Source organism: Danio aesculapii, chromosome 18 (genome assembly GCF_903798145.1).
Source record: "Danio aesculapii chromosome 18, fDanAes4.1, whole genome shotgun sequence".
NCBI lineage: Eukaryota > Metazoa > Chordata > Actinopteri > Cypriniformes > Danionidae > Danio > Danio aesculapii.
In genome coordinates, this window is record NC_079452.1 from 54,161,198 (window position 1) to 54,184,073 (window position 22,876).

General features: G+C 34.3%; 1 protein-coding gene across 15 annotated transcripts in view; it reads left to right on the top strand.

Annotated features, from left to right (window-relative positions):
• The window catches only part of plekha7a (pleckstrin homology domain containing, family A member 7a), a 203,523-nt gene that overhangs the window by 148,748 nt on the left and 31,899 nt on the right, over positions 1 to 22,876 (top strand). For 10 of the 15 annotated variants that reach the window (XM_056478798.1, XM_056478811.1, XM_056478797.1 and 7 more), the window contains 5 exons: positions 6,901 to 7,371; positions 9,664 to 10,195; positions 17,269 to 17,352; positions 17,649 to 17,756; positions 21,635 to 21,688. In XM_056478798.1, the coding sequence (XP_056334773.1) occupies positions 6,901 to 7,371; positions 9,664 to 10,195; positions 17,269 to 17,352; positions 17,649 to 17,756; positions 21,635 to 21,688 (1,249 nt within the window). The remainder of the gene's footprint in view (positions 1 to 6,900; positions 7,372 to 9,663; positions 10,196 to 17,268; positions 17,353 to 17,648; positions 17,757 to 21,634; positions 21,689 to 22,876) is intronic. The other 5 variants (XM_056478812.1, XM_056478805.1, XM_056478802.1 and 2 more) reach the window with 2 other exon arrangements.

Consider the following 22,876-nt stretch of genomic DNA (forward strand, 5'->3'; position numbering starts at 1 on the left):
GGATGCAAGTTAGGTGATTGGCTGGGCCATTCTACAGCTTTATTTTCTTTTCTGAAACCAATTGAGAGTTTTCTTGGCTGTGTTTGGGATCTGCTACAATGTCCACACTGGTTTTATCTTCATCATCTAGTAATGTAGATGTTGGACTAAATCATCTAATGTTAATTTACACTGAAGAGGGGCAAGGCCACTGATTAACTGCTGAGAGATATCAGCTGTTGTCTGGGCTTTTCATGCCTTTTTACAGTTCCCTTTCTTCATGTGTAATATTGTACATAACTTAATTTCTAAACTAATTAGTTGCCAATTAAGTTTTTTTTTTTTTGCATGTATGGATTGCGTTGGTTGTTACTGAAATCTGGTAAAAATGTAATGTCTACAGGACCTTTAGAAATTGGTTTTCTGAGAAATATTGTGTTGTGTTCAACATTTTTTACCCGCTGTATACGCTAAAACATGTTAGAAACATTCTATCAAGGGTACTTCATGCTAATATCCTGTGACTAGATTAGAATAAAAAGTAGTTTGTTTGTTTGTTTCTTCCTTCATTTATTTCATTTTGCATTTTAATGGGCTTTCCTTAGCCAACATTAAAAGTTCATATCAATAAATTTATTATTATTTTTTTAATGTACTGACTAATAATACAAGTTGGCGGTTCATACCGCTGTGGCGACCCCGGATTAATAAAGGGACTAAGCCAAAAAGAAAATGAATGAATGAATGACAATAGTAATGAATTTCAGCATCACTTTAACCGTACTTAAACTTAAAGAGTACACTTGCACAGTTTGTAGGAATATCAAATTAAATGTTGTAATTTTAGATAATTTTATAACATACTTCAAGTATTACAAGATAAATATGGCATATTTTATTAAATTTATTTTAACCTTCACATGTGGGTGGCATGGTGGCTCAGTGGTTAGCACTGTCACCTCACAGCAAGAAGGTCGCTGGTTTGAGTCTTGTCTGGGCCAGTTGGCATTTCTGTGTGGAGTTTGCATGTTCTTCCCGGGTGCTCCGGTTTCCCCCACAGTTCAAAGACATGCGCTATAGGTGAATTGAATAAACTAAATTGGCTTTAATGTATGAGTGTGAAGGTGAGAGTGTATGGATGTTTTCCAGTACTGGGTTGCAGCTGAAATGGCATACGCTGTGTAAAACATATGCTTGAGTTCACTGTAGTGACCCCAGATGAATAAAGGAACTAAGCAGAAAGAACATGAATGAATCATGAACCTGCACATGTGAAGTTCTTCATTTTACTATACTTTACTATAGTACTTTACTATTACATTTAAAGTTAATATGTTATCAGTTAATAAAACATTCAAGTATGTTTACCATAAATGCTCCCATAAAGCATAGAGTGAGCAGTACACTATAATCTTCAATTCTGAAATGACATGAAAACGTGCTTAAGAGGAAATGCTAAGAGGTTCCATAAGTTAATTAATCCAGCTCATGCGGGTTGCAACCATCTTGACTGTTGATCTAAATTGCAGTTAGTTTACACTTGCAGAAAGTGTCTAAACAAATATTTTTAGGTAATCAATTCTTTATGTAGGATAAAAGTGTACTCTTTTTCACAAGACATTACAGAATTGTGTCTAAATAAACTGAATAAAGTAAAATAAACATTTTTTAAACAATAATAACATCTCTACGGTGGATATTGTCAGGCCTAAGGGAACAGCTGTTCATGTTAAAATGCAGATGGAGAGCTGTTTGCTGGAGACTTTGTGTGTGTGTGAATGGAAAGAAACACTAGAGGCTATTTCATTTTAGTCTGTGCAGCTTCAGTGTTTGACTGTAGAGTGAACTCTAATAGAGAGAGCCAAGCTCCCATCGGCAGTGTCTTTTCCAAATGTAGATTCACTGAGGGCCTGATTTAATCATGTCACGTTTGGACAGCTACATCCGGACAATTAGAAGCTGGAATTAAATTTGTATGATTGCATTGGACTGTGGATTTCTTTCCACAGCTTTTACTTTCTTTCCACAGCTTGAAGAAACCAAGTAATGATTTTTTCATGCATTTCAACAGATTGTTTAGTGCTCATTGTTGCTGTAAGGGCTGTTCATGTACAGTAGTATACTTTAGCACTACATTCAGCTTAGAACAGCAGTTGCCTGTCATTTCTATGCCAATTTATTATTTTTATTGTTTGAGGTTCACTTACAGTATAATGTTAATTTCAAAGCTGTTTAATCTTGTCATGCCAAAGTGAAAGTTATTTCTCTCTGTTCCAAATTGTTCTAATCTATCATTTTTAACATTAATCCTAAAAAGCAGCATCTTTTTCATTAAGTACTTGGAGTTACTATTACTATTACTGATTATTCTTTAAATATTAGTACATGAAGATACTATCTTTTCAGTAACAAAGATACTTGAACTTATTCATTAGATTCATTCATTAATTTTCTTTTTGGCTTAGTCCTTTTATTAATCTGCGGTCGCCACAGCGGAATGAACCGCCAACTTATCCAGCATATGTTGATAAGGGAAACATCCATACACTCTTGCATTCCCACACATACACTACAGACAATTTAGCCTACCCAATTCACCTGTACTGCATGTCTTTGGATTGTGGGGGACACCGGAGCACCCGGAGGAAACCCACTCCAACGCAGGGAGAACATGCAAACTCCACACAGAAACGTCAACTGACCCAGCCGAGGCTCAAACCAGCGACCTTCTTGCTGTGAGGCAACAGCACTACCTACTGCGCCACTCCATCGCCTTATTCATTATATACTAATTCTTATTTTATTGATAAGAATACCAATGTACGTACCTATTTATTAGACACTAGCACACATTAATTAGTTGCTAATCTATTAGATCTTAGAACTTTTTTAATATACTAATAATTATTTTAATAGTGACCAGTAAGTATTATTGTTGCCATATTAATAACACATTTACATGGGGATCTTTCATTCAGACATCAACTTTTTGGATTTGACTAGATTTGAATACTGATTTTAATATATACTAGTTTTTACTTATTATAAACCTTTTTTTAGAAACAAGACTTAAACCTATAGTTTATGATAATGTTCCACTAGCTATAAAAAAAATGTTGTACAAGTAATGTTAATTGTTAGTTCATGCTAGTAAATATATTAACTAACATTAACTAATGGACTCTTGTTGTAAAGTGTGACCCGTTACTGTTACTACTGTTACTGTTACTAGTACTACTGAAATAAATACTAGTATCTAATAAATAAGGGCTTGTGTCTAATAAACAAATACTAGTATCTAAATAGGTTCCAGAATGAATGAGTAGTACTAAATAATAACTAGTATCTAATGAATAAATACTAGTATATTTTAAATGTTTATGTAGTATCTAAAGAATAAACACTACTAGATACTTAAATAGACAAAATAGACACTTGATTTTAGATGGGATTTTATTGTAAACTAGCTTTCCTTATCGAGCTTCAGTTTGTCTTGTTGTATTCATTATTCCTTGGATTCCATGGTGAATGTGATAATAATTGTTTCTTTATGATTTTCATGTGACGCCTGCGTTTTGTTCTGGATGAAGTGTATTTGCAAATGTATGTGCCCCTTGAGATCACATGCATCTTCATATCCAGACGAGCTGTTTTTAAGAGCTTGATTAAAGAAATGCCTTGTTTATAATACGGAGGACATTTTAAGTGACTTGCTGGGTGTGTTCATTGATCAAAGAGCCTATATATGTCAAATGTTTGTGGCAAATTGGATTTCTCATGTCAGGACCCCTTTTTGAGTCAGCTTAAATGCAGATTTTGTGCTATTAACTACATTTTCAACAGTGTATCCTTGAGGATTTATCAATGAGTCAGTGTGCATTTTCTCTGTTATTTCGTTCAAATATTACATCAGGGGAATGCCCAAGGTGCTAGTCATTCTACCTTCTGTTTTTTTCTTATTACTGAATGTCAAAAGCTGTCCTTGCATCATTCACATGATTTCTGAAAAGCACAAAACTTATGAAAAATTGCTTGACCTTGTATAATCTGCTTGGAATATTGAGTACTGATTGGCCTATTACCGTTATTCGTAGTTAGTAAATTGTGATGCACAGAAGAACATATATATTAAGGTTAAGATATAACATATATATTAAGTTAAAATGTGCTAATAAGAAGAGTAATAAGAAGAGTTATGGTCAATGTACCCATCCCATAATTCACATGAACTGCCATTCATAAACACAGCAATTAATTTCTCAATGAATCAGCCATGCATAAATGACCCAGTGACTTAAATGACTCATTAGACATTTACTGCCACCTACAGTTTTTGTTTCTTATTGAAGTTTCTTATATTCCCATCCCATTTTATCTATGCTGTAAAAAATATATATATATTTACAGGTTCCATATTTCATGATTTATTAATTTTTTTCCTGTTTATTTACGGTTATTAATTGCATTATGGGATGTTGATCTCTGCTCTGTTGACGTTTGATAATGAAACTTCAACCGTGCATTTTATAAGTGTGACTATTACTAATGTTTTAGTGTAGGGGTGGGCAAACTCAGTCCTGGAGGGCCGGTGTCCTGCATAGTTTAGCTTCAACTCTAATCAAACACACCTGAACATGCTAATCAGTGTCTCCAAGATCACTAATTATCTATAAGCAGGTGTGTTTGATCAGAGTTGGAGCAAAACTGTGCAGGACACCGGCCCTCCAGGACTGAGTTTGCCCACCACTGTTTTAGTGGCATGAAAAAATATATTGTATAAGAAAAAATATAGAGAGAATTAAGTTTGTAATATAACAGACTAATATCAAACTATTAAAAATGTCATAATCCCTTTTTCAAACTTTTTAACATTAAAGGTTGTTGAAGGAAAGATCACTGTCTCACAGTGCATAAGAAATAAAGCATAAACAATAACAATAATAATTCATTCAGTTTCCTTTGGCTTAGTCCCTTTATTAATCTGGGGTTGCCACAGCAGAATGAACCGCCAACTTATTCTGCATATGTTTCACACAGTGGATGCCCTTTCAGCTGCAACCCAGTACTGGGAATCACCCATACACTCTCACATTCACACACATACACTACGGACAACTTTGCTTATTCAATTCACTTATAGCGCATGTCTTTGGACTGGAGCACCCGGAAGAAACCCACACCAGCACGGGGAGAACATGCAAAATCCACACAGAAATGCTAGCTGACCCAGCCGGGACTTAAACCAGCAACCTTCTTGCTGAGAGGCGACAGTGCTAACCACTGAGCCACCGTGCCACTAATAATAATAATATTCATTAACTTTTTTTCCGACTTAGTCCCTTGGAATCTGGGGTCGCCACAGCGGAATGAACCGCCAACTTATCAAGCATATGTTCTACACAGCGGATGCCCTTCCAGCTGCAACCCATTACTTGGAAACATCCATACACACTCATTCACACACATACGCCAAATTCATCAATACTGTACATCTTTGGACTGTGGGGGAAACCAGAGCACCCGAAGGAAACCATGCAAACACTGGGAGAACATGCAAATTCCACACAGAAATGCCAACTGACCCAGCCGAGCCTCGAACTAGCGACCTTCTTGCTGTGAGGCGAACGTGCTACCCACTGCGCCACCATAATAATAATAATAATAAAATTAAAAATAATAAAACACGAATCACAAAATATGGAAAATGTATAATTTATGGATATTTTTAGTTGATCTTAAAAAAAGCAAAAATAACATAACACATACTTTCACAACTCTATCTTTGAAAGGCAGCACGTTTAGCTACCTTATTAAGTGACTCAAGACTGTAATATACAATATTACCTTTAAAAATATCTTCATCCAACACTGCTAAATACCAATTCAGATAGAGCTAGTGATCAATTACATATCAAATAACTGATCAATTGTTCCTTTTTGTAATATCTATCATACTTTTTTCCATCCAACACAATGACATCATTACATTTTCAGCCAAATATAATATCCAATATAATTTTTTTATTAATTAGTACTCACATTGTATTGTTAATTAGAAATGTTGAATATATATACAGTTGAAGTCAGAATTTGTAGCCTTCTTGAATTATTACCCCTCCTGTTTATTTTTTCCCCAATTTCTGTTTAACAGAAAGAAGATTTTATCTACACATTTCTAAACATAATAGTTTTAATAATTCATTTCTAATAACTGATTTATTTTATCTTTGCCATGATGACAGTAAATAATATTTTACCAGATATTTTTCAAGACACTTCTAAACAGCTTAAAGTGACATTTAAAGGCTTAACTTGGTTAATAACAGTAGGTTAACTTGGCAAGTTAGATTAATTAGGGAAGTCGTTGTAAATCATTGTATAACGATGGTTTGTTCTGTAGACAGTCGATAAAACAAATTGTTTATGGTGCCTAATAATTTTGACCTTAAAATGGATTAAAAAAAATTAAAAACTGCTTTTATTCTAGCTGAAATAAAACAAATAAGACTTTCTCCAGAAGAAAAAATATTATAGGAAATACTGTGAAAATTTTCCTTGAAAATATTTGAAAAATAAAATCACAGAATTGCTAATAATTTTGACTTCAACTGTATATATGGCGACTGCAGTTGTTTGGGTGTTGTGGATTGTTGCCAGAGCTTGATCCAGCTTAAAATCTGTGAAAGTTGTGAATCTTAGAGACTGATCAGTTTACATACTAGAGACATATTTAACTTCATGATCAAATTCCCTCATGTGTGAGTGTTCAGTTACTTTATGGACTCTACAGACTCTATTCTGCGGAATGGTGTTGATCTTACTGTCGTGACATGTGATCCAGCAGCATGATAATGGCATCATATAAGAGGCTCATAAAACCCTCACTGACCTTTGCACATACCATATGTTTGTGTCACACAGAGACGAGTGTGATCATCCAGACCACGTGAATGTTTCAGAGAAGCTCAAGAAGCAGGCCGTCCCTCAGACCAACCACATCAACAGCTACGTGATTCCCGATCCGGAGGTCATCCAAAGTGACGGGCTGCCGGAGGACAAGCGGGAGGCATTTGTTGGAGAGGTGGAGATCCAGGTTACTCCGAGAGAGATGGAGCAGGCCAGGAGTAAATCTCCTGGCAGCAGGGTAGTGGAGGTGGAGGTTTTGGCTCCAGGGTCGACGCCACCCTCCCGGGTTCCCTCTCGAGCTCCTTCCAGAGCCGTCTCCACCCCGCCGGTCGTGCAGAGGAACGGGACACCCATAGAGCAGAACGGCATGCCTGGATGTCAGAGAGGGGCTACACCTTCCGCTCAAACACCAGTTCAAGTGCACAGGAGGAGTACACTGGAGCAGGTGGAGAACTGGGTGAAAGTACAGAAGGAGGAACGCCACGGGTGAGTCTGCAGATGCATATGGATGTAAACATCTGTCACACACATTTTATTAAGATTGGATCAAAGCTCTTCAGGAAAGTGCATGCCAAGGGCAAGATTTGGCCACCTCTGTGCTCGATGTTATGCAGAAGTGTCTTGGGTTATATCTCCACCTAGTGGTCGAGTTCATAAGAAGTCATCGTCACGACACCTTTAATTCAAACTCATTTTACTTGAATAAAGTGGCACAAATGTACACAAACTAGATATACGTACAGACGTGAACAAAATTGTTAGTACCCTTTAGTTGTTCGAGGCCAGTTTTACTAGTAATGCTTCTCTTGAACCACAATTCAAAAGCAATATCTGATTTTTATTCAATTATTTTCAGTCATTTTTGACTAATCATTACTTTTTTCAGTTTCAAGTTATTTCAGTGACCACTTTTTCTTTTAATTTTGTATATTTTCTTTTGGGTTGGCAGGAAGAAAATAGGTAAACATATAACATGCAAGTGGTGATGTTTATTGAAATATATTTACACTTCTGTTTATTATCATAAAATAAAATCTTAAAATCAATAAAAAAACACCAAGGATGCATTAAACTTATCAAAAGGGACATTTATAATGTTATGATATATTAACATTTCTAATTAATGCTATATTTTCTTTTTTCATTTTCATAACATCCTATAAAAAAACTTTTCAACATTTTAAATAATAGACAATGTTGTTTGAGCAGATCATTATATTATGGATAATGATGGTTGGAGTAATGAATGCTCAATATTCAACACAGGAATTTATTATTATTATAATTTGTCAATTATGTTAAATGATATTTGATAATAATAATAATAATAATAATAATAATAATAATAATAATGATTTTACTATATTTTAAAGAGTCTTTTTCAAAGACAAATCTTATCAACCTCAAACCTTTCAACTGCAGTGTACTTTATGTAAATTTGCTTTGCAATATACAGTGCTCAGTATAATAGAGTACACCCCATTATGAAAATGAATATTTTATCCATTTCTCAGTGAATATAGGCGATATTTTTTGATGCATTTAAGCTAAACAGATTTACTAAACAGATACATTTATTAAATTAATATTTTAGTCACCAAACATATTTAGAAATTGAAAGATAATACGATTACATTCAAGCTAAATATTTCAAAGAGAATTACAACCAACAAAATTTCAACTAAATTGTACAATTTTTTTCTTCTCTTGATTTTTCCTCTTTTTTTAAATTGGTATTTAATATTTTTCTATTACATATAAATTTGGCAGTACTAGTTTTTGGACCGTTATATATAAGTTATTTTGTTAGATAAGCTCCAGATTTGGCTTCAGTACTCACTAATCTAATGTGTATACACAAATATAATATTGCATAGCTTCCTATTAAAAATATGAATTTAAAAAATAGCTTTGTGAGGGGTGTACTTATATATGCTAAGCACTGTATAAATGTATTCAAATACCTGTGAAAACACTGAGAAAAGGCTGCTAGACTGCAATTATTGCAAATAAAAGTTGCAGATTTAACTTGTGGAATTAATGTGTTGCAAATTCTGATCACACAAAAATAACCAAGCAAAGTCCAGCGCAATCTCATGGCATTTTATAGCTATTTTACATTTTGTAGGAATACAGTTGAAGTCAGAATTATTAGCCCCCCCTTGAACTTTGTTTTCTTTTTAATATATTTCTCAAATGATGTTTAACAGAGCAAGAACATTTTCACAGTACGTCTGATAATATTTTTTTCTTTTGGAGAAATTCTTACTTGTTTTATTTTGGCTATAATAAAAGCAGTTTTAAATTTTTTTAAACAATTTTAAGGTCAAAATAATTAGCCCCTTTAAGCTAATTTTTTTTATTATAGTTTACAGAACAAACCATCGTTATACAATAACTTGCCTAAGCTGTATAGAAGTGTCTTGAGAAATATCTAGTCAAATATTATTTACTGTCATCATGACAAAGATAAAATAAATCAGTTATTAGAAATGAGTTATTAAAAGTATTATCTTTAGAAATGTGTCTAAAAAAATCTCTCTGTTAAACAGAAATTGGGGAAAAATAAAACAGGGGGGGGGGTGCTAATAATACAGGGCGGCCAATAATTCTGACTTCAACTGTATGTGTTGTGAGGGGTGTACTTATATATGCTGAGCACTGTATATTAAAATAAAACATAGTTTTTAAATGGTCCAATATTTCACAGTGCAACTTTTATTCATGTATTTTTGATTAGTCAAAACCCTGAATATTAAAATTATTTATTTATCACAGATTTGTTTCTTCTGAGAGTACCATCCCACGTCGGACTCCTCCTATTCATCCAAAGTACGGCACAATGGACAGATACCAGTCATTACCAAAGACCTCACGGCAAAGCCCACCAGCCCCTCATCATCTGCTGCCCAGTGAATACAAATATTCCCATGACCGGCTGAATCACTTCCAGAAGATCCATGGACACACGCAGCGACCCACAACACACGACAACACTGTATGGCAGCTTTTCGAATGGCAGCAGCGACAGCAATTTCGGCACGGCAGCCCCACTGCCCCTGTGTACACTCCAGCTCCAGACTACTCCACCGCTGTGTCCTCCACCAGAAACAACTCTGATGTTTCCCGCTCTGTTTCTGTGCCTCCCACGCTGGCAGACATACCTCCACCTGGACCTCCTGGAACCCGACTGATGTCTCCTCGAAGACCACACACACCAGCGGAGCGGGTGACGGTCAGACCTCTGGAGGACAGGCCCATCGTGGAGGTGCCACCATCAAACTCTCCACACCGTTTACGATCCTACAAGGTCAGTAATGTGAATGCTTATCCTTCACAGCACACAGGCGATAGTGGTTTGATGTTCAGTGAAGATCAGATTTATTGAACAATTTAGGAACTTTAAACGTCGGTTTCAGTGTTGCCAGCAGTGAAAATCTTGGTCTCTGGACAATGTGAAATTTGTATTGTTCTCTGATGAGTCTAGCTTCACTGTCTTTCCGGGAGAGTTATGGTGTGGAGAAACCCCAAAGAAGCATACCACCCAGATTGTTGCATATCTAAAGTATGCAACTATAAACTTTAGTTGTGGCCAGGGGCATCGCTAGACCCCATTTACTCTGACAGCTGCCCCAGTAAAAATTGCCAGTGCCCCAGTAAATGCTTTCAGTTTCAATTTACTTTATATGTAATTTTATTAATTAAGAGTGGCTTTCACAGAATAAAGATGTTATGTACAACCGAATCAATGCTTGTAAAAGCAATGTAGTTCAATCGAAAACAATCGGAAGCATCTGCACAGAAAACATATCCGTACGCCTCATGCACCTCTCCTACTTGACGCTGAGTCCCGGTTGTTAACATCCGTCACTCATACATTGTGAACCCGGCGTAACAGCCTTTATGTGATGGGGTTGAGAGAGATTTAGTCTATTTTTTATTGTATTTTGTACTTTTCTTGGGAAATAACGCTTTTCATTTATTCATTTTCTTTTTGGCGAGTCCCTTTATTAATCAGGGGTCGCCACAGCGTAATGAACCACCAACTTATCCAGCATATGTTTTACACAGCGGATGCCCTTCCAACTACAATCCAACACTGGGAAACACCCATGCACTCTTGCAATCACACAAATATATTTTGACCAATTTTTGTTCATTCAATTCACCTATAGCGCATGTCTTTGGACTTGTGGAGGAAACCGGAGCACCCAGAGGAAACCCACGCAAACTCGGGCAGAACTTGCCGAAGGAAATGCCATCTGACCTAGCCGGGCCTCAAACCAGCAACCTTCTTGCTGTGAGGCGATCGTGCTACCCAAATAACGTTATATAATAAACTTAAATTAAATGTTTTATCTTTTTAATCCTAAATATGTAGGTGACCAAACTCTTCTTTTAATAAATATAACTGTTTATTTTAAATGTATTTAGGTTTTGCACAAATCCACTGGGAAATATTCCATTTCTAAAAATGTAAATTTTCTAAATGGGCTGTACTCTTTGGGTAATACTTTTTATTGTCATGTTCTTTTACTTGTTCTCTCTTATTGCAAGACTTTGAGTCTTTGAGACTTTGTGACTCAATGTCTGGGAAAGGTGCTATATAAATAAACCTGTACTTACTTACTCATTTTTGCTGAGCACTGTACAGTGACAAGTATTAGTAAACAGCAATGATTTTACCACAAAGAATAATTACTTTCTGAAATCTCTGAAAGTTACAGCCTTTAGTAGTAAGTTCGGCATATCAGTAGTCACTCACAAGACATCAATAGCCTCTCATTCGGTTTGTTGAAAGCTCACCTCCTTCAGTCTCTTTCCAATCTTGCTGACAATCGGATTGGAACAATTGTCGGATTGACAATCTATTTTTTTCAATCGGATATTTTCAGTCAGGTTTAGATCGGGACTCTGGGCTGTCATTTCATTATTTTAAAGTTTTGCTTTAAGGGTGTGAGGGGGCTTTTTTTCCAACATGAAAACTGGCTGATTGAGCGACAAATGCATGGAAGGAACCTCATGTGACTAAATACAGAATACAGGTGCAGTAGGTGATCTGCCAAAATGCTAACCGGTTAGCATAATATATTTAAAACACAGTCCTTTCTCTGCCGTGCAAAGCCACGCCTCCTGAAACATGAATGTGCGCACTTTAAAGATGACAGTAGTTCATGTCATTCGCCAGTTAGAAAACTTTAAAGTACTTTATAATACTACAATTCCGAATGAAAAACTGTATTATTTCTAGCACGTTTTCAGTTGTGTAGCAAGCAAAACTTGTCATATTTCAAGTTTGCAAGGATTGCCCGTCTCACTCTCATATGCGCTGTCATATGCGCAACTACTGTATGCTTAATGGTTGGCCGGCAGGGTACAGGAATTACACTTATTACTAATCCATAGTTACATGCTATTTCAGACCGTATATTCAGAGTAACATGGTGAACAATATAGGGAGCGCGTCACAGGTTGTCTTTGTTTAAAAATCAACCAATGTGAATATAAAACCTATTTCCCCTCAGTAATTTAGGCTAGGTGGAACATTTTTTATTTTTATGCCTTACCCAGAAGCTAAAAATACATATACATTTATTTAGATCATTTACTTTAATCATTACTATTTGAATGTGAAATGTGAAAAGACTTTCAACCAGCACAACAAAACATGTTTCTCAAGACGATCACCTACTGCACCTTTAACATGTGTATTTATTCTGTCATGTGTCTATGTATGTAAAAAGCCAAACTCTGCTATGAACAAACCTCAAACCATGATACTTCACCTCATTTTTTCATTAAATACCTTGCACACGTTGGTTTCGTTTTTCTCAGTTAAACAATTAATAGAATGACCTAAATAAATAAATTGGTTGCCAGTTTGTTAGATATTTATTGAAATTACCACCAAATTAATACTCATAACTTGAAGGTGTTCTCTCAATTTGATGAGTTTTATACCGTGCTTCAGAATATACAGAATTATTAGTCCTGTTAAATTTTTATTCTTTTTATATTTTACATTATAAAATATATATTATATTTTTTCCCCAATTTCTGTTTAAGGGGGCTAATAATATTAACTTTAAAATTATTTTGAAAAATGAAATAACTGCTTTTATTCCAGCCAAAATAAAACAAAAAAAAGGCTGTCTCCAGACGAAAACATTTTATCGTAAACACTGTGAAAATTACCTTGCTACGGTAATTATCACTTAAAAAATATTGGGTGGCTCAATGGTTAGCATTGTCGCCTCACAACAAGAAGATCGCTGGTTTGAGTCCCAGCTGAGTCAATTGGTATTTCTGTGTGGAGTTTGCATGTTCTCCCTGTGTTCACATGGGTTTCCTCTGGGTGCTCCGGTTTCCCCCACAGTCCAAAGATATGCGGTATGGGTGAATTGAATAAATTAAATTGGCCATAGTGTATGAGTGTGAATGAGTGTGTAAGGCTGTTTCCCAGTACTGGGTTGCAGCTGGATAGGCATCTGCTGTGTAAAACATATGCTGGATAAGTTTATTCCCTGAGAAATAAAGCGACTAAGCTGATGGAAGATGAATGAATGAAATATTTGGAAAAGAATAAATATTTCACAGAAGGTCTAATCATTTTGCCCCCAACTGTATGCAACTTGCCTTAAAACTGCTCTTTTGTTTCTGTTAAGAAAGCTTCATAGAGTGATCTTGAATTTTAGGAACATAATGGATGTTCTCTAGTTTTGATCTCCACCAACATCCAAAGTAAATTCTGTGTGCTACAAAAAAAGATGTTTTTTTATTACATATATTACTTCAGTTTGATAAATGTTCTATAGAGCAGGAAGTAACAAAACACAGCACTGTACATGACCTCTTTTTTTCTTTTTTTATGAGATTACATAATACACATTGCACTATTCAAAAGCAACCTTTAAAATGAGTCTGAATGATGTACCTAGAGCCGTCTTGATGAATGTTAACACTGCTCTGAAACTCTTGAGCAAATAACACTCGGCTTCAATGTTTGCAAACTGCCAGCATTAGTCCATCTGTCCATAACAGAGTCGTAATTCGGCATTGAATTATCAGTAGTGTCTTTGTAATGGAATGAGTGCCAGACTCACAAAGTGCTCGAGTGGATGATTTATACTTTCTTCATTTTCTTCATTTACAGTTTCTGTCTGTGCTTATATAAAAAAAGCTTTTCACCCAGCAAGCTGAACTTATAATCAAAAGAAGCTCAAGTCTAACACAAAATGAGGAATGAATCCTGAATGATTATTTAATCACAAATATTTCATTTTAATGGTTTTAAGTGATCAAATAGGGATTTTGGTAAATTGATCAAATACCTTTAAAGGTGCAGTAGGTGATCTGTCTTAATGCTATTCGTTAGCATAATATCTTTGAAACACTGTTCCACCCCTTCCATCCAAAGCCACGCCTCTTGAAATCACAAACGCGCCCATTTAACGATGACAGTAGACAACCCACTAGATCATGTCATTCGCTAGTTAGAAAACGTTATAGTTATATATAGTTATATACGTTTATAATACTATAACTCTGAATGAAAAACTGTATTATATCTAGCAGGTTTTCAGTTGTGTAGTAAGCAAAGCTTGTCATAATGTGCAATATTTCATGCATGCAATGGTGCAAGGATGGCTGGTCTCACTCTCTTACACGCTTTGTCCTAAAGCAACTATGCTTTTGGAATATGCTATGAAATTACACCTATTACTAAGCCATACTTACATGCTATTTCAGACTGAATATTCAAAGTAGCACAGTAAACAACATAGGGAGTGCGTCACAGGTTTTCATTGTTCAAAAATGAACCAATGTGAATATAAAAGCAACTTCCCCTCAGTAAAGCAGGCTAGGCGGAATAGCGCTCTTTAAATCTGTTTTGTTATTAAACTAAATAAAATCTACATTATCGATGCTGTAAAAGGTTTCTTTTGAAATTGAAAATAGTCACATCGATCTATCGCTGGAAGATTTCAGCGGCTGAACAACACTTCTGTGCATATAACCCATTCATAACAACTAAATCTACACCAGCTCTGCGTGACTAAAATACTTTCAAAACAGAACATTACCTGCCTAAGAGAAATACTTCAGCCATGGTGTCATCCTTCCTTCAGCGTGCAAAAGTATCTCCAATATTGATTGTCGTACAACTCATTATCTTTGCTAGGGTTAACCAGAACACTTCACAGAGTGTAAGAACCATACTTTGATCGATTATTATTTGTTTTATGCAGTGCTCAATACATGTACAAGATATGTATGTTGATATGTTTAGTTTGTGTACATTTTTTAACTCCTCCTGTTTGTTCAGGAGTTGTGGTTTGCTCCACTTATTGGGCCCTATCATACACCTGGCGCAATGCGGCGCAAGACGCGACGCAATTGTTGTTTGCTAGTTTCAGCTCGGCACAAGAGTCATTTTGATGTTTTGCACCACGCTGTTTAAATAGCAAATGCATTTGCGCTCATATGTGCGCCCATAGGCATTCTGGTCTAAAAAAGGAGCGTGTTGAGGCGCATTGCTGGTGTGTTGCTATTTTGAGAAACTATAATAGATTGTTCAATAGACCAGAACAAAGCCGGTCTTAAGTCCAGCACGGAGCGTGTTAGTTGTGCGCCTCGCTTAAACATTGCTTAATACAGACAGGATGTAGGCTACACCAATACGCAAATATCTTTACACATGAAAAAGAATTAAAATATTAAGGTTATATATAGGATATAATAAGGATATATATAGGATAAAAATATAAAGGATTAAAATATTAAAAAACATACTATTTTCTAGCCTACATAAATATAAAAACCATACTTTCATGCCTTTTTCATCTCGGGGGGCTTTTTCAGTTTATTCATAACGATTTGCTTTTGTATAATGTTATCAATATTTGCAGTATTATTTATTATATGCATATTTATATATTTTTTATTAAAAACAAGCTTAGATTTGCCCATCTGTCAGGTTTTAGACCATATGGGGCATAACATGTGTATTTGGATAACTCAGTTTTTTGACCACACTTCGTTATTATTGTTCATTTATTAGTTTGCTGGAAATTAGAACAGAATTTAGAAATAGTTTTGAAACAAATCTTTGCGCTTGACAAACGAAATTAATTATGTATAGGCTAATGGATATCTGTGCGTATAACACGTTTCCCTATCTACGAGATTGAAAGCGAAAGTAAAAAATGAGGCTCATCTCTCATTCTCGCACTGTAGATGCTCTGTTTAACTGTTTTCTTGCTAGTGAAACGCTCAGTTTTTTATAACTCATTAAGAGAATAAGTTGCTTGTTGCTCTTGTTGCCCTTGTTGCTTTTGCGCCCTGCGCTTTGCACTTTGAGCATGGATCGTCAAAATAGAGCCCATTGACTTTGACAAACTTTATTGTCATTCAGTTGTACTAGTGTACACAGAACCAAATTTTGTAGCTTTGGTTCTGCAGTTTCAGTTAATAATAACACTAAACAATAATTTTAAAAATTACATAACAATAATCATAGACAGCAGCTGACTGACAGTCCTTATCGTCAAATGGATCTAATAATAACAGTAATAATAATAATACATTTTATTTGTAATGTGCTTTTCTTAAACTCAAAGCGCTACAAGGCAAAATACCAACAATACAAGGCAAGCAAAACAGCACAACAATAAAAAGATGCAAGAAAACAATAAGAATATGAACCATAAGATGAAAAAAAGTTAACCGATTGATCATTCTAAGTTAAAAGCAATGGTAAAGCTAAAACTTTCTAATGCTGATGGGTAGTTAGTATTCTGTACTGCAAATCATAATAGCACATACATGTTTTAGGGTGATACTGGAATTGTGAAAAAAAAAAATAAAAATACTGGATTTTTTGGACTGTTCTTGACAACTACTGGACGGGAGTACACCACGGGGGCACCTTCAGCAAAATGTAACCAGTTTTGACCAGACTTATATGTTTATTCTGCAAGAGCAGCCAGTAAACATTTGAAGAGTTGAATGAAGGCAAGTCAACTGTTTTCCCCAATGAATATGAAGATTATTGATATGACACATAGTGTAACAAGAAATCTGATTCTTGGATCTTAAATCTTAATTCAAGTGCTACAGGATTAAATGTAATTATGCAACAAATCTTACTTTTAAATGATTTTGTTTAGTGGATTTGATTTGGTTTCACATGACATTTCCTGTCAAATGGAATTTTAGTGCGCAAATTTGCAAACAAAATTCAGTATTTGTTTTTTAGTATACAGGACATGGCTTTCACCATTTTTCAAGTCAGTGCTAATACTGTATGATGCTAACGTGTGCTGCATTCAGTTACATTCATTTTGCATTCATTAATTACAGTCTTTCTATGTTTTTCTTCAGTCGGCCACAATAGAGAGACACTCAATGCCTCCGTCTGCTTACATCACACATACAGTCAGTGCACCCAGCCTGCATGGAAAAACGGTAAATACTTTTTTCTACTTCTTTGTTTTCCAAATGAAAATCAAGTAAATTATACATTCTTTTGTAGCAAATGTTGCCAAAAAATACCACTAAAATGCCAGAAAATTGGGCATTAAATCCACACACACCCACACACACACAAAAAACAACACAACTTTAGTTTCACAACTAAGTTTCACTTCATTTTCCTCTGCTGGTGGAGGCAGTTTTCTATTTTTTTTGTTGGTATTTGTGTAAGTAATCTCATCACGGACTCTCTCTCTGCCCTGATTGTACCCTACTGACCTGTGGAGCAGCCGGAGGAGCTCACCCTTCTCCTCATTCAGTTACGGAGACACCAGGCCATGATGGCAGGTGTGCGGCACGATGCGCTGGCACACCTCCAGCAGTTGTCTCGGGTGAAGGTCAGGGCTCAGCCTGCCCAGCTAACGCTTTTCATTGCTAGTGTAGAGGCTCAGTTCTGCCAGTTCTGATTTTATTTACCCTGCCTGGCTCTCTGTATATGACAAGCCATTTTAAAATTTGTTCTATAAATATTACTAGTATTTCATGCTACTAGTACTTACTTTTTTTAGATTGTAGTATGGTTTATATTATAGCTTATTAAGAACCTTGTTTGAAAAATGCAAGTACTTATTTATCAAATACTGTATCAGCAGGGCCAGACAGACTCTGTGGATATTTTTTGCTATTTCTGCGCTGAATTTTGTACAAAATCTGCAGGTTTACACTAACAAAACTTTAAATGACATAAATCATTACTTTTTTACTTTTATTTAAGGGTTTCAATGCAAATGCGATTAGACAAAGCAAGTGTCCCATATAATATTCAGTGCTCAACCTAAATTAGTACACCCTGTTTTGAAAATGAATATTTTTTTATTCATTTCTCAGTGAATATAGGCAATATATGTTTTTGCATTTAAACAAAACAGATTTATTAAACGGTTATATTTATTAAAATAATAATTTAGTCACTGAAGATCTTTAGATGAACATCTTTAAATAGAAATATAAAACATTTAAATTCATGTGAAATATTGGGGGGGGGGAAATTACAAACTACAAAATTTGATGAATTTTTTTGTCTCTCTGGAATTTTGCTCTTTTTTTATTTAATATTTCTATTAAATAGCTCCAGATTAGCTCCAGGTTTGGCTTCAGTACTGACTAATCTAAGTATATGCAGAAATACAATATTGTAAAGCTTCCTATAGAAAATATTAATTGAAATGAGAGAATTTGTGAGGGGTGTACTTATATATGCTGAGCACTGTATCTACTAAAAGACAGAAAATATTTCTTTACATATTGTATTGTAAATAAGTCATATAAACATTTGCATATTAGTTAAAATGGCTGAAATTAATATCAAATCTGAATAAATGTATAATTTAATTTATTTACATATAGTAAGTAAATAAACAGATTCAATGATGGCTAATAAATTAGCAGAAATCTGCTAATTCTGTGTGAGACTATATGAGTACCTATAGACACTAGTACTAACTATTAGATACTAGTATTTATTCAGTAGGTATTAAAATCAATATATTTTGACTCAATTATTAGATAAAAGTACTTATTTATTATGTACTGTAGTAGCTATTCTTTAGGTAATACCACATGTTCATTAGATAAAAGCACTTATTCAGTAGACTCCATTATGCAATGAGTATTATTGCAATAGTATCTGGATACAGCCTTTATGATGCAAGTTGAGATTGCATCGACACTGTGAGGGGTAGGATTAGGGGTGGGGTTAGGTGAGCCCATTAAAAGCATTGCATGCAGCTCTGATTACACTGCACAGAGTCTGCAGACAGACCCGTCTCTGTTAATGTGCAGTACAGTGCAGTATGGGTCACTCTGATCATGCATTTCCAATTCCTAAAATACATTTACTTGGTAGGCATTGTGTACACGGGAAAAGTTGTGATCAATGTCATTCTCGCTCAAAGAAGAAAACCATATAGGCTGTTCACATATAGCGTTTTTATCGAAATTTGCAAAGTTCATTATTTCAAATGGACATGTGCTATGCAAATAAATAGAGGCTTTGTATTTAAAATGGCACTTCTTGCGTTGTCGTTCCCCTGCCATGTTACATGCGTTGTTGACGATTTTCTGTAAACCAATCAGCATTCTGCTACAGTAGCTCCTTTCTTTTGGTACTGTACTGTTGTGCTAGGTACCCTTACGAAACAGTGCTAAAAAGTGGTATGAGGTGTCCTTGTTACAGTGTCACTATTAATTTAACTGCTGAGGAACGTTAATTCATTACATGTACTTATCAATGGCACCCTTATAGAAGTCCGTGACAAAAAGGTGTTACTAGTAATCATTTTCACTAGCTGTAGTCACTATTGAACTAAATAGTAGTATCTAATTGATAAGTCTAATAATTACCAGCATCTAATAATTATTAGTGTATGTTTAACAGGTAGTATCTAATGAAAGAGCACTAGTGTCACCATTTTAACTAGTATATAATGAATCTTTTCAATGAGTTAGATAATAGTACCTAAAAATGTGCACTGGGTAATTAATATGTACTAGTAATTAATGAAAGGATAGTTCCTTGAATATAAATATTAGTAACTTTTTATTGATTTAATGTTAAAATGGCTTGCCATACGCTATAAATTCTGTGGCATTTTCACATGATGCTTCTTGTTTAGCATGGCATGTCATGCTAAGGGCTGTATCTGGCTGTCCCACCACTGATATGATTTGTATCTGTAACTCATCTGAGGCATTATGCATACTACATGAGTATGTTTTACTGTTGCACCAAAGCTTGAGAATTTATTTTAAAAAATCAGTGTTTGCTTTGCATGAAGTAGGTGTATGCTGGAGTCTGTTGTCCCCTTTAAACCTTGTCTGAAGTTTTGGTTTTGTCAACATATTAGACATGCTTTTTTGTTAATGACATTTAATAGCTATGAAATTAATTATTTGGTTTCAAGGGGTGAGGTAAACAAACATTCTTTCACACATAAATTATTTTCTCTATTTGTATTTACATCTTTTTTTTTGAATGAATATATAAAACATTTTTAAAACAACTGATTTATTTGAGAAGTTGAAGTATTTTGGCTTGAGTTTTTGAAAACCAAAACTATTTGTCAAATATACATGTATATCCTCTTGTTATTTTAGAAAATTTTGCTTCTCAAATAAATGCACACCATTTTCTCCAAAGTATGGGGTCAGTAAGATTTAGTAGTCCAAACCCCCAACACCTCCCTCCCCCCAAAATATCCTTCAGGATTTTTTTACTTTAACCCCTGGATATGATTAAAAATTAAATATGAAATCAATTAAATTGATCAAAGGTGTAATAGAGATTTATACCCCAGTTTCAAAGATAAGGTTGAAGACTAAAATGTAAGTCTGAATTAAAGTTGTACCGACTAATCCTAAAATATATCAGTGCTTTTGTTTTGTCTCAAGATGGACACCAGTAATGTTGTTTTTTATGAAATAAAATAACAATAAATAATATATTGTCTTTTTAAGGTACATTTATAAAAAATACTTACTATGTTCTAATTGAATGGTGGTCTAATCTTGTCTTAGTGCAATCCCTGTCTGTGAAACCCAGCCATAATGCTTATTTATCTATTAAAATAATATAATATAATATAATATAATATAATATAATATAATATAATATAATATAATATAATATAATATAATATAATACAGTACAGTACAATACAATACAATACAACACAATATAATATTATATACTACAGTACAGTACAGTACAATACGATATAATATAATATAATATAATATAATATAATATAATACAGTACAATACAATACAATATTATATACTACAGTACAATACGATATAATATAATATAATACAGTACAGTACAGTACAATACAATATTATATACTACAGTACAGTACAATACGATATAATATAATATAATATAATATATGTTAATAATATATATAAAATAAAGTTTATTTCCCACCTAATCAGCATCAGGAATACATTTTGCATTTAAAGTTTTGAGTAGAAATGGTCAATTTAAACCATTACAGTCCAATATGACTGTTTTTACTGTATTTTCAAGAGACTTTTAAAATTAATCTTGCTCACCCCAAACTATTTTTAAACAGCAACTATTGCATGGAAAAACTAACAGTATGCAACAAATAGAGTCTGTAATTTCAAGACAACATCCCGGATCTGGTATATCAAGTGCATTTACTATTTCTTAAATGCTCACCTAATGTTTTATCTGTCTCCTACTGCTTACAGGCTGATGATACATACATGCACTTGAAGAAGGACCTGGAATATTTAGATCTGAAGGTGGGACCTCTCCTTTTCTGTCACTTTATTACTGTCATACCTTCATCTAAAAATCTAAAACTGTGTGTAACTAACATAATAACACAGCACAAAAACCTCACTTAGGGCGAGGAATCATGAAATGAATTATGGCAAATATTGTTTTTATTTTGTATGTACTGATTAATGGTAAAGTTTGTCATAATAAGGAATTATACACTCACCGGCCACTTTATTTGGTATATATTTTAGAGGTCTCCAACATGTCACTTGTGAGCTATACTAGCAGCTTGTCCAAGAGGTAACCTACAATTTATCCAGTCAGGTTGAACATAGACAGGCGTAGGACGTGGTCTAAATTAAATATCACATTGGTGGTAAACTGTAAGACTTTTTTTTTTTTTAATTTAGAAATGAATATAGCTATGACTGCAGTGTAACAGACTAACGCAAACCACAGAACAAAACTAGCAGTCCATTGTCTAATGTCACAAGGTTTAAAGTTGAGAGAAGGAGGAGGCTGGTTTCAGTCTGTGTTGTGATATGATACTGTAGTTTATTTATTATATGAATCTGCACTGGGACCCTGGCTTTGTAGTAGTGCAGTGCCAGAGCACAGGGGTCAGGGTCAATTTCATTCCACTGTTTTCAGTATTTTAAATGTCCTTATTACTAAATAAAGTAGGATATCATCAAAACCTCCATATCCATTTTCTGAAAATACATTCAAACTTTTTTTGCAATTCTGTGATAATTCTAAAGATATTAGGCTGTGAGTTTTATCTCGTATAAGTTTTTACTCAAAATTGCACAAGTTTAATCTCATATTACTGCAAGTTTATTCTTGTAATATTTCAATTTTATTCTTGCAATGCATCTACTTTATTAATTTCACTTTCTTTTTTAATGTGATAATAAAGCATCACCAGCAGTACAACAGCCATAAACAATTGCATTACCAAATTACATATATAGGTATATATATATATATATATATATATATATATATATATATATATATATATATATATATATATATATATATATATATATATATATATATATATATATATATATATATGAAGAGTTTAGATGCAAAAACCTCTAAATACCATCTGAAGTTTTCCTCTAAAATTTGTATTTTCATCACTCTGCTGTGTTTATATTCAGTAACATCACTTTTATGGCAAAGAATAAGTCCTTTTCCTG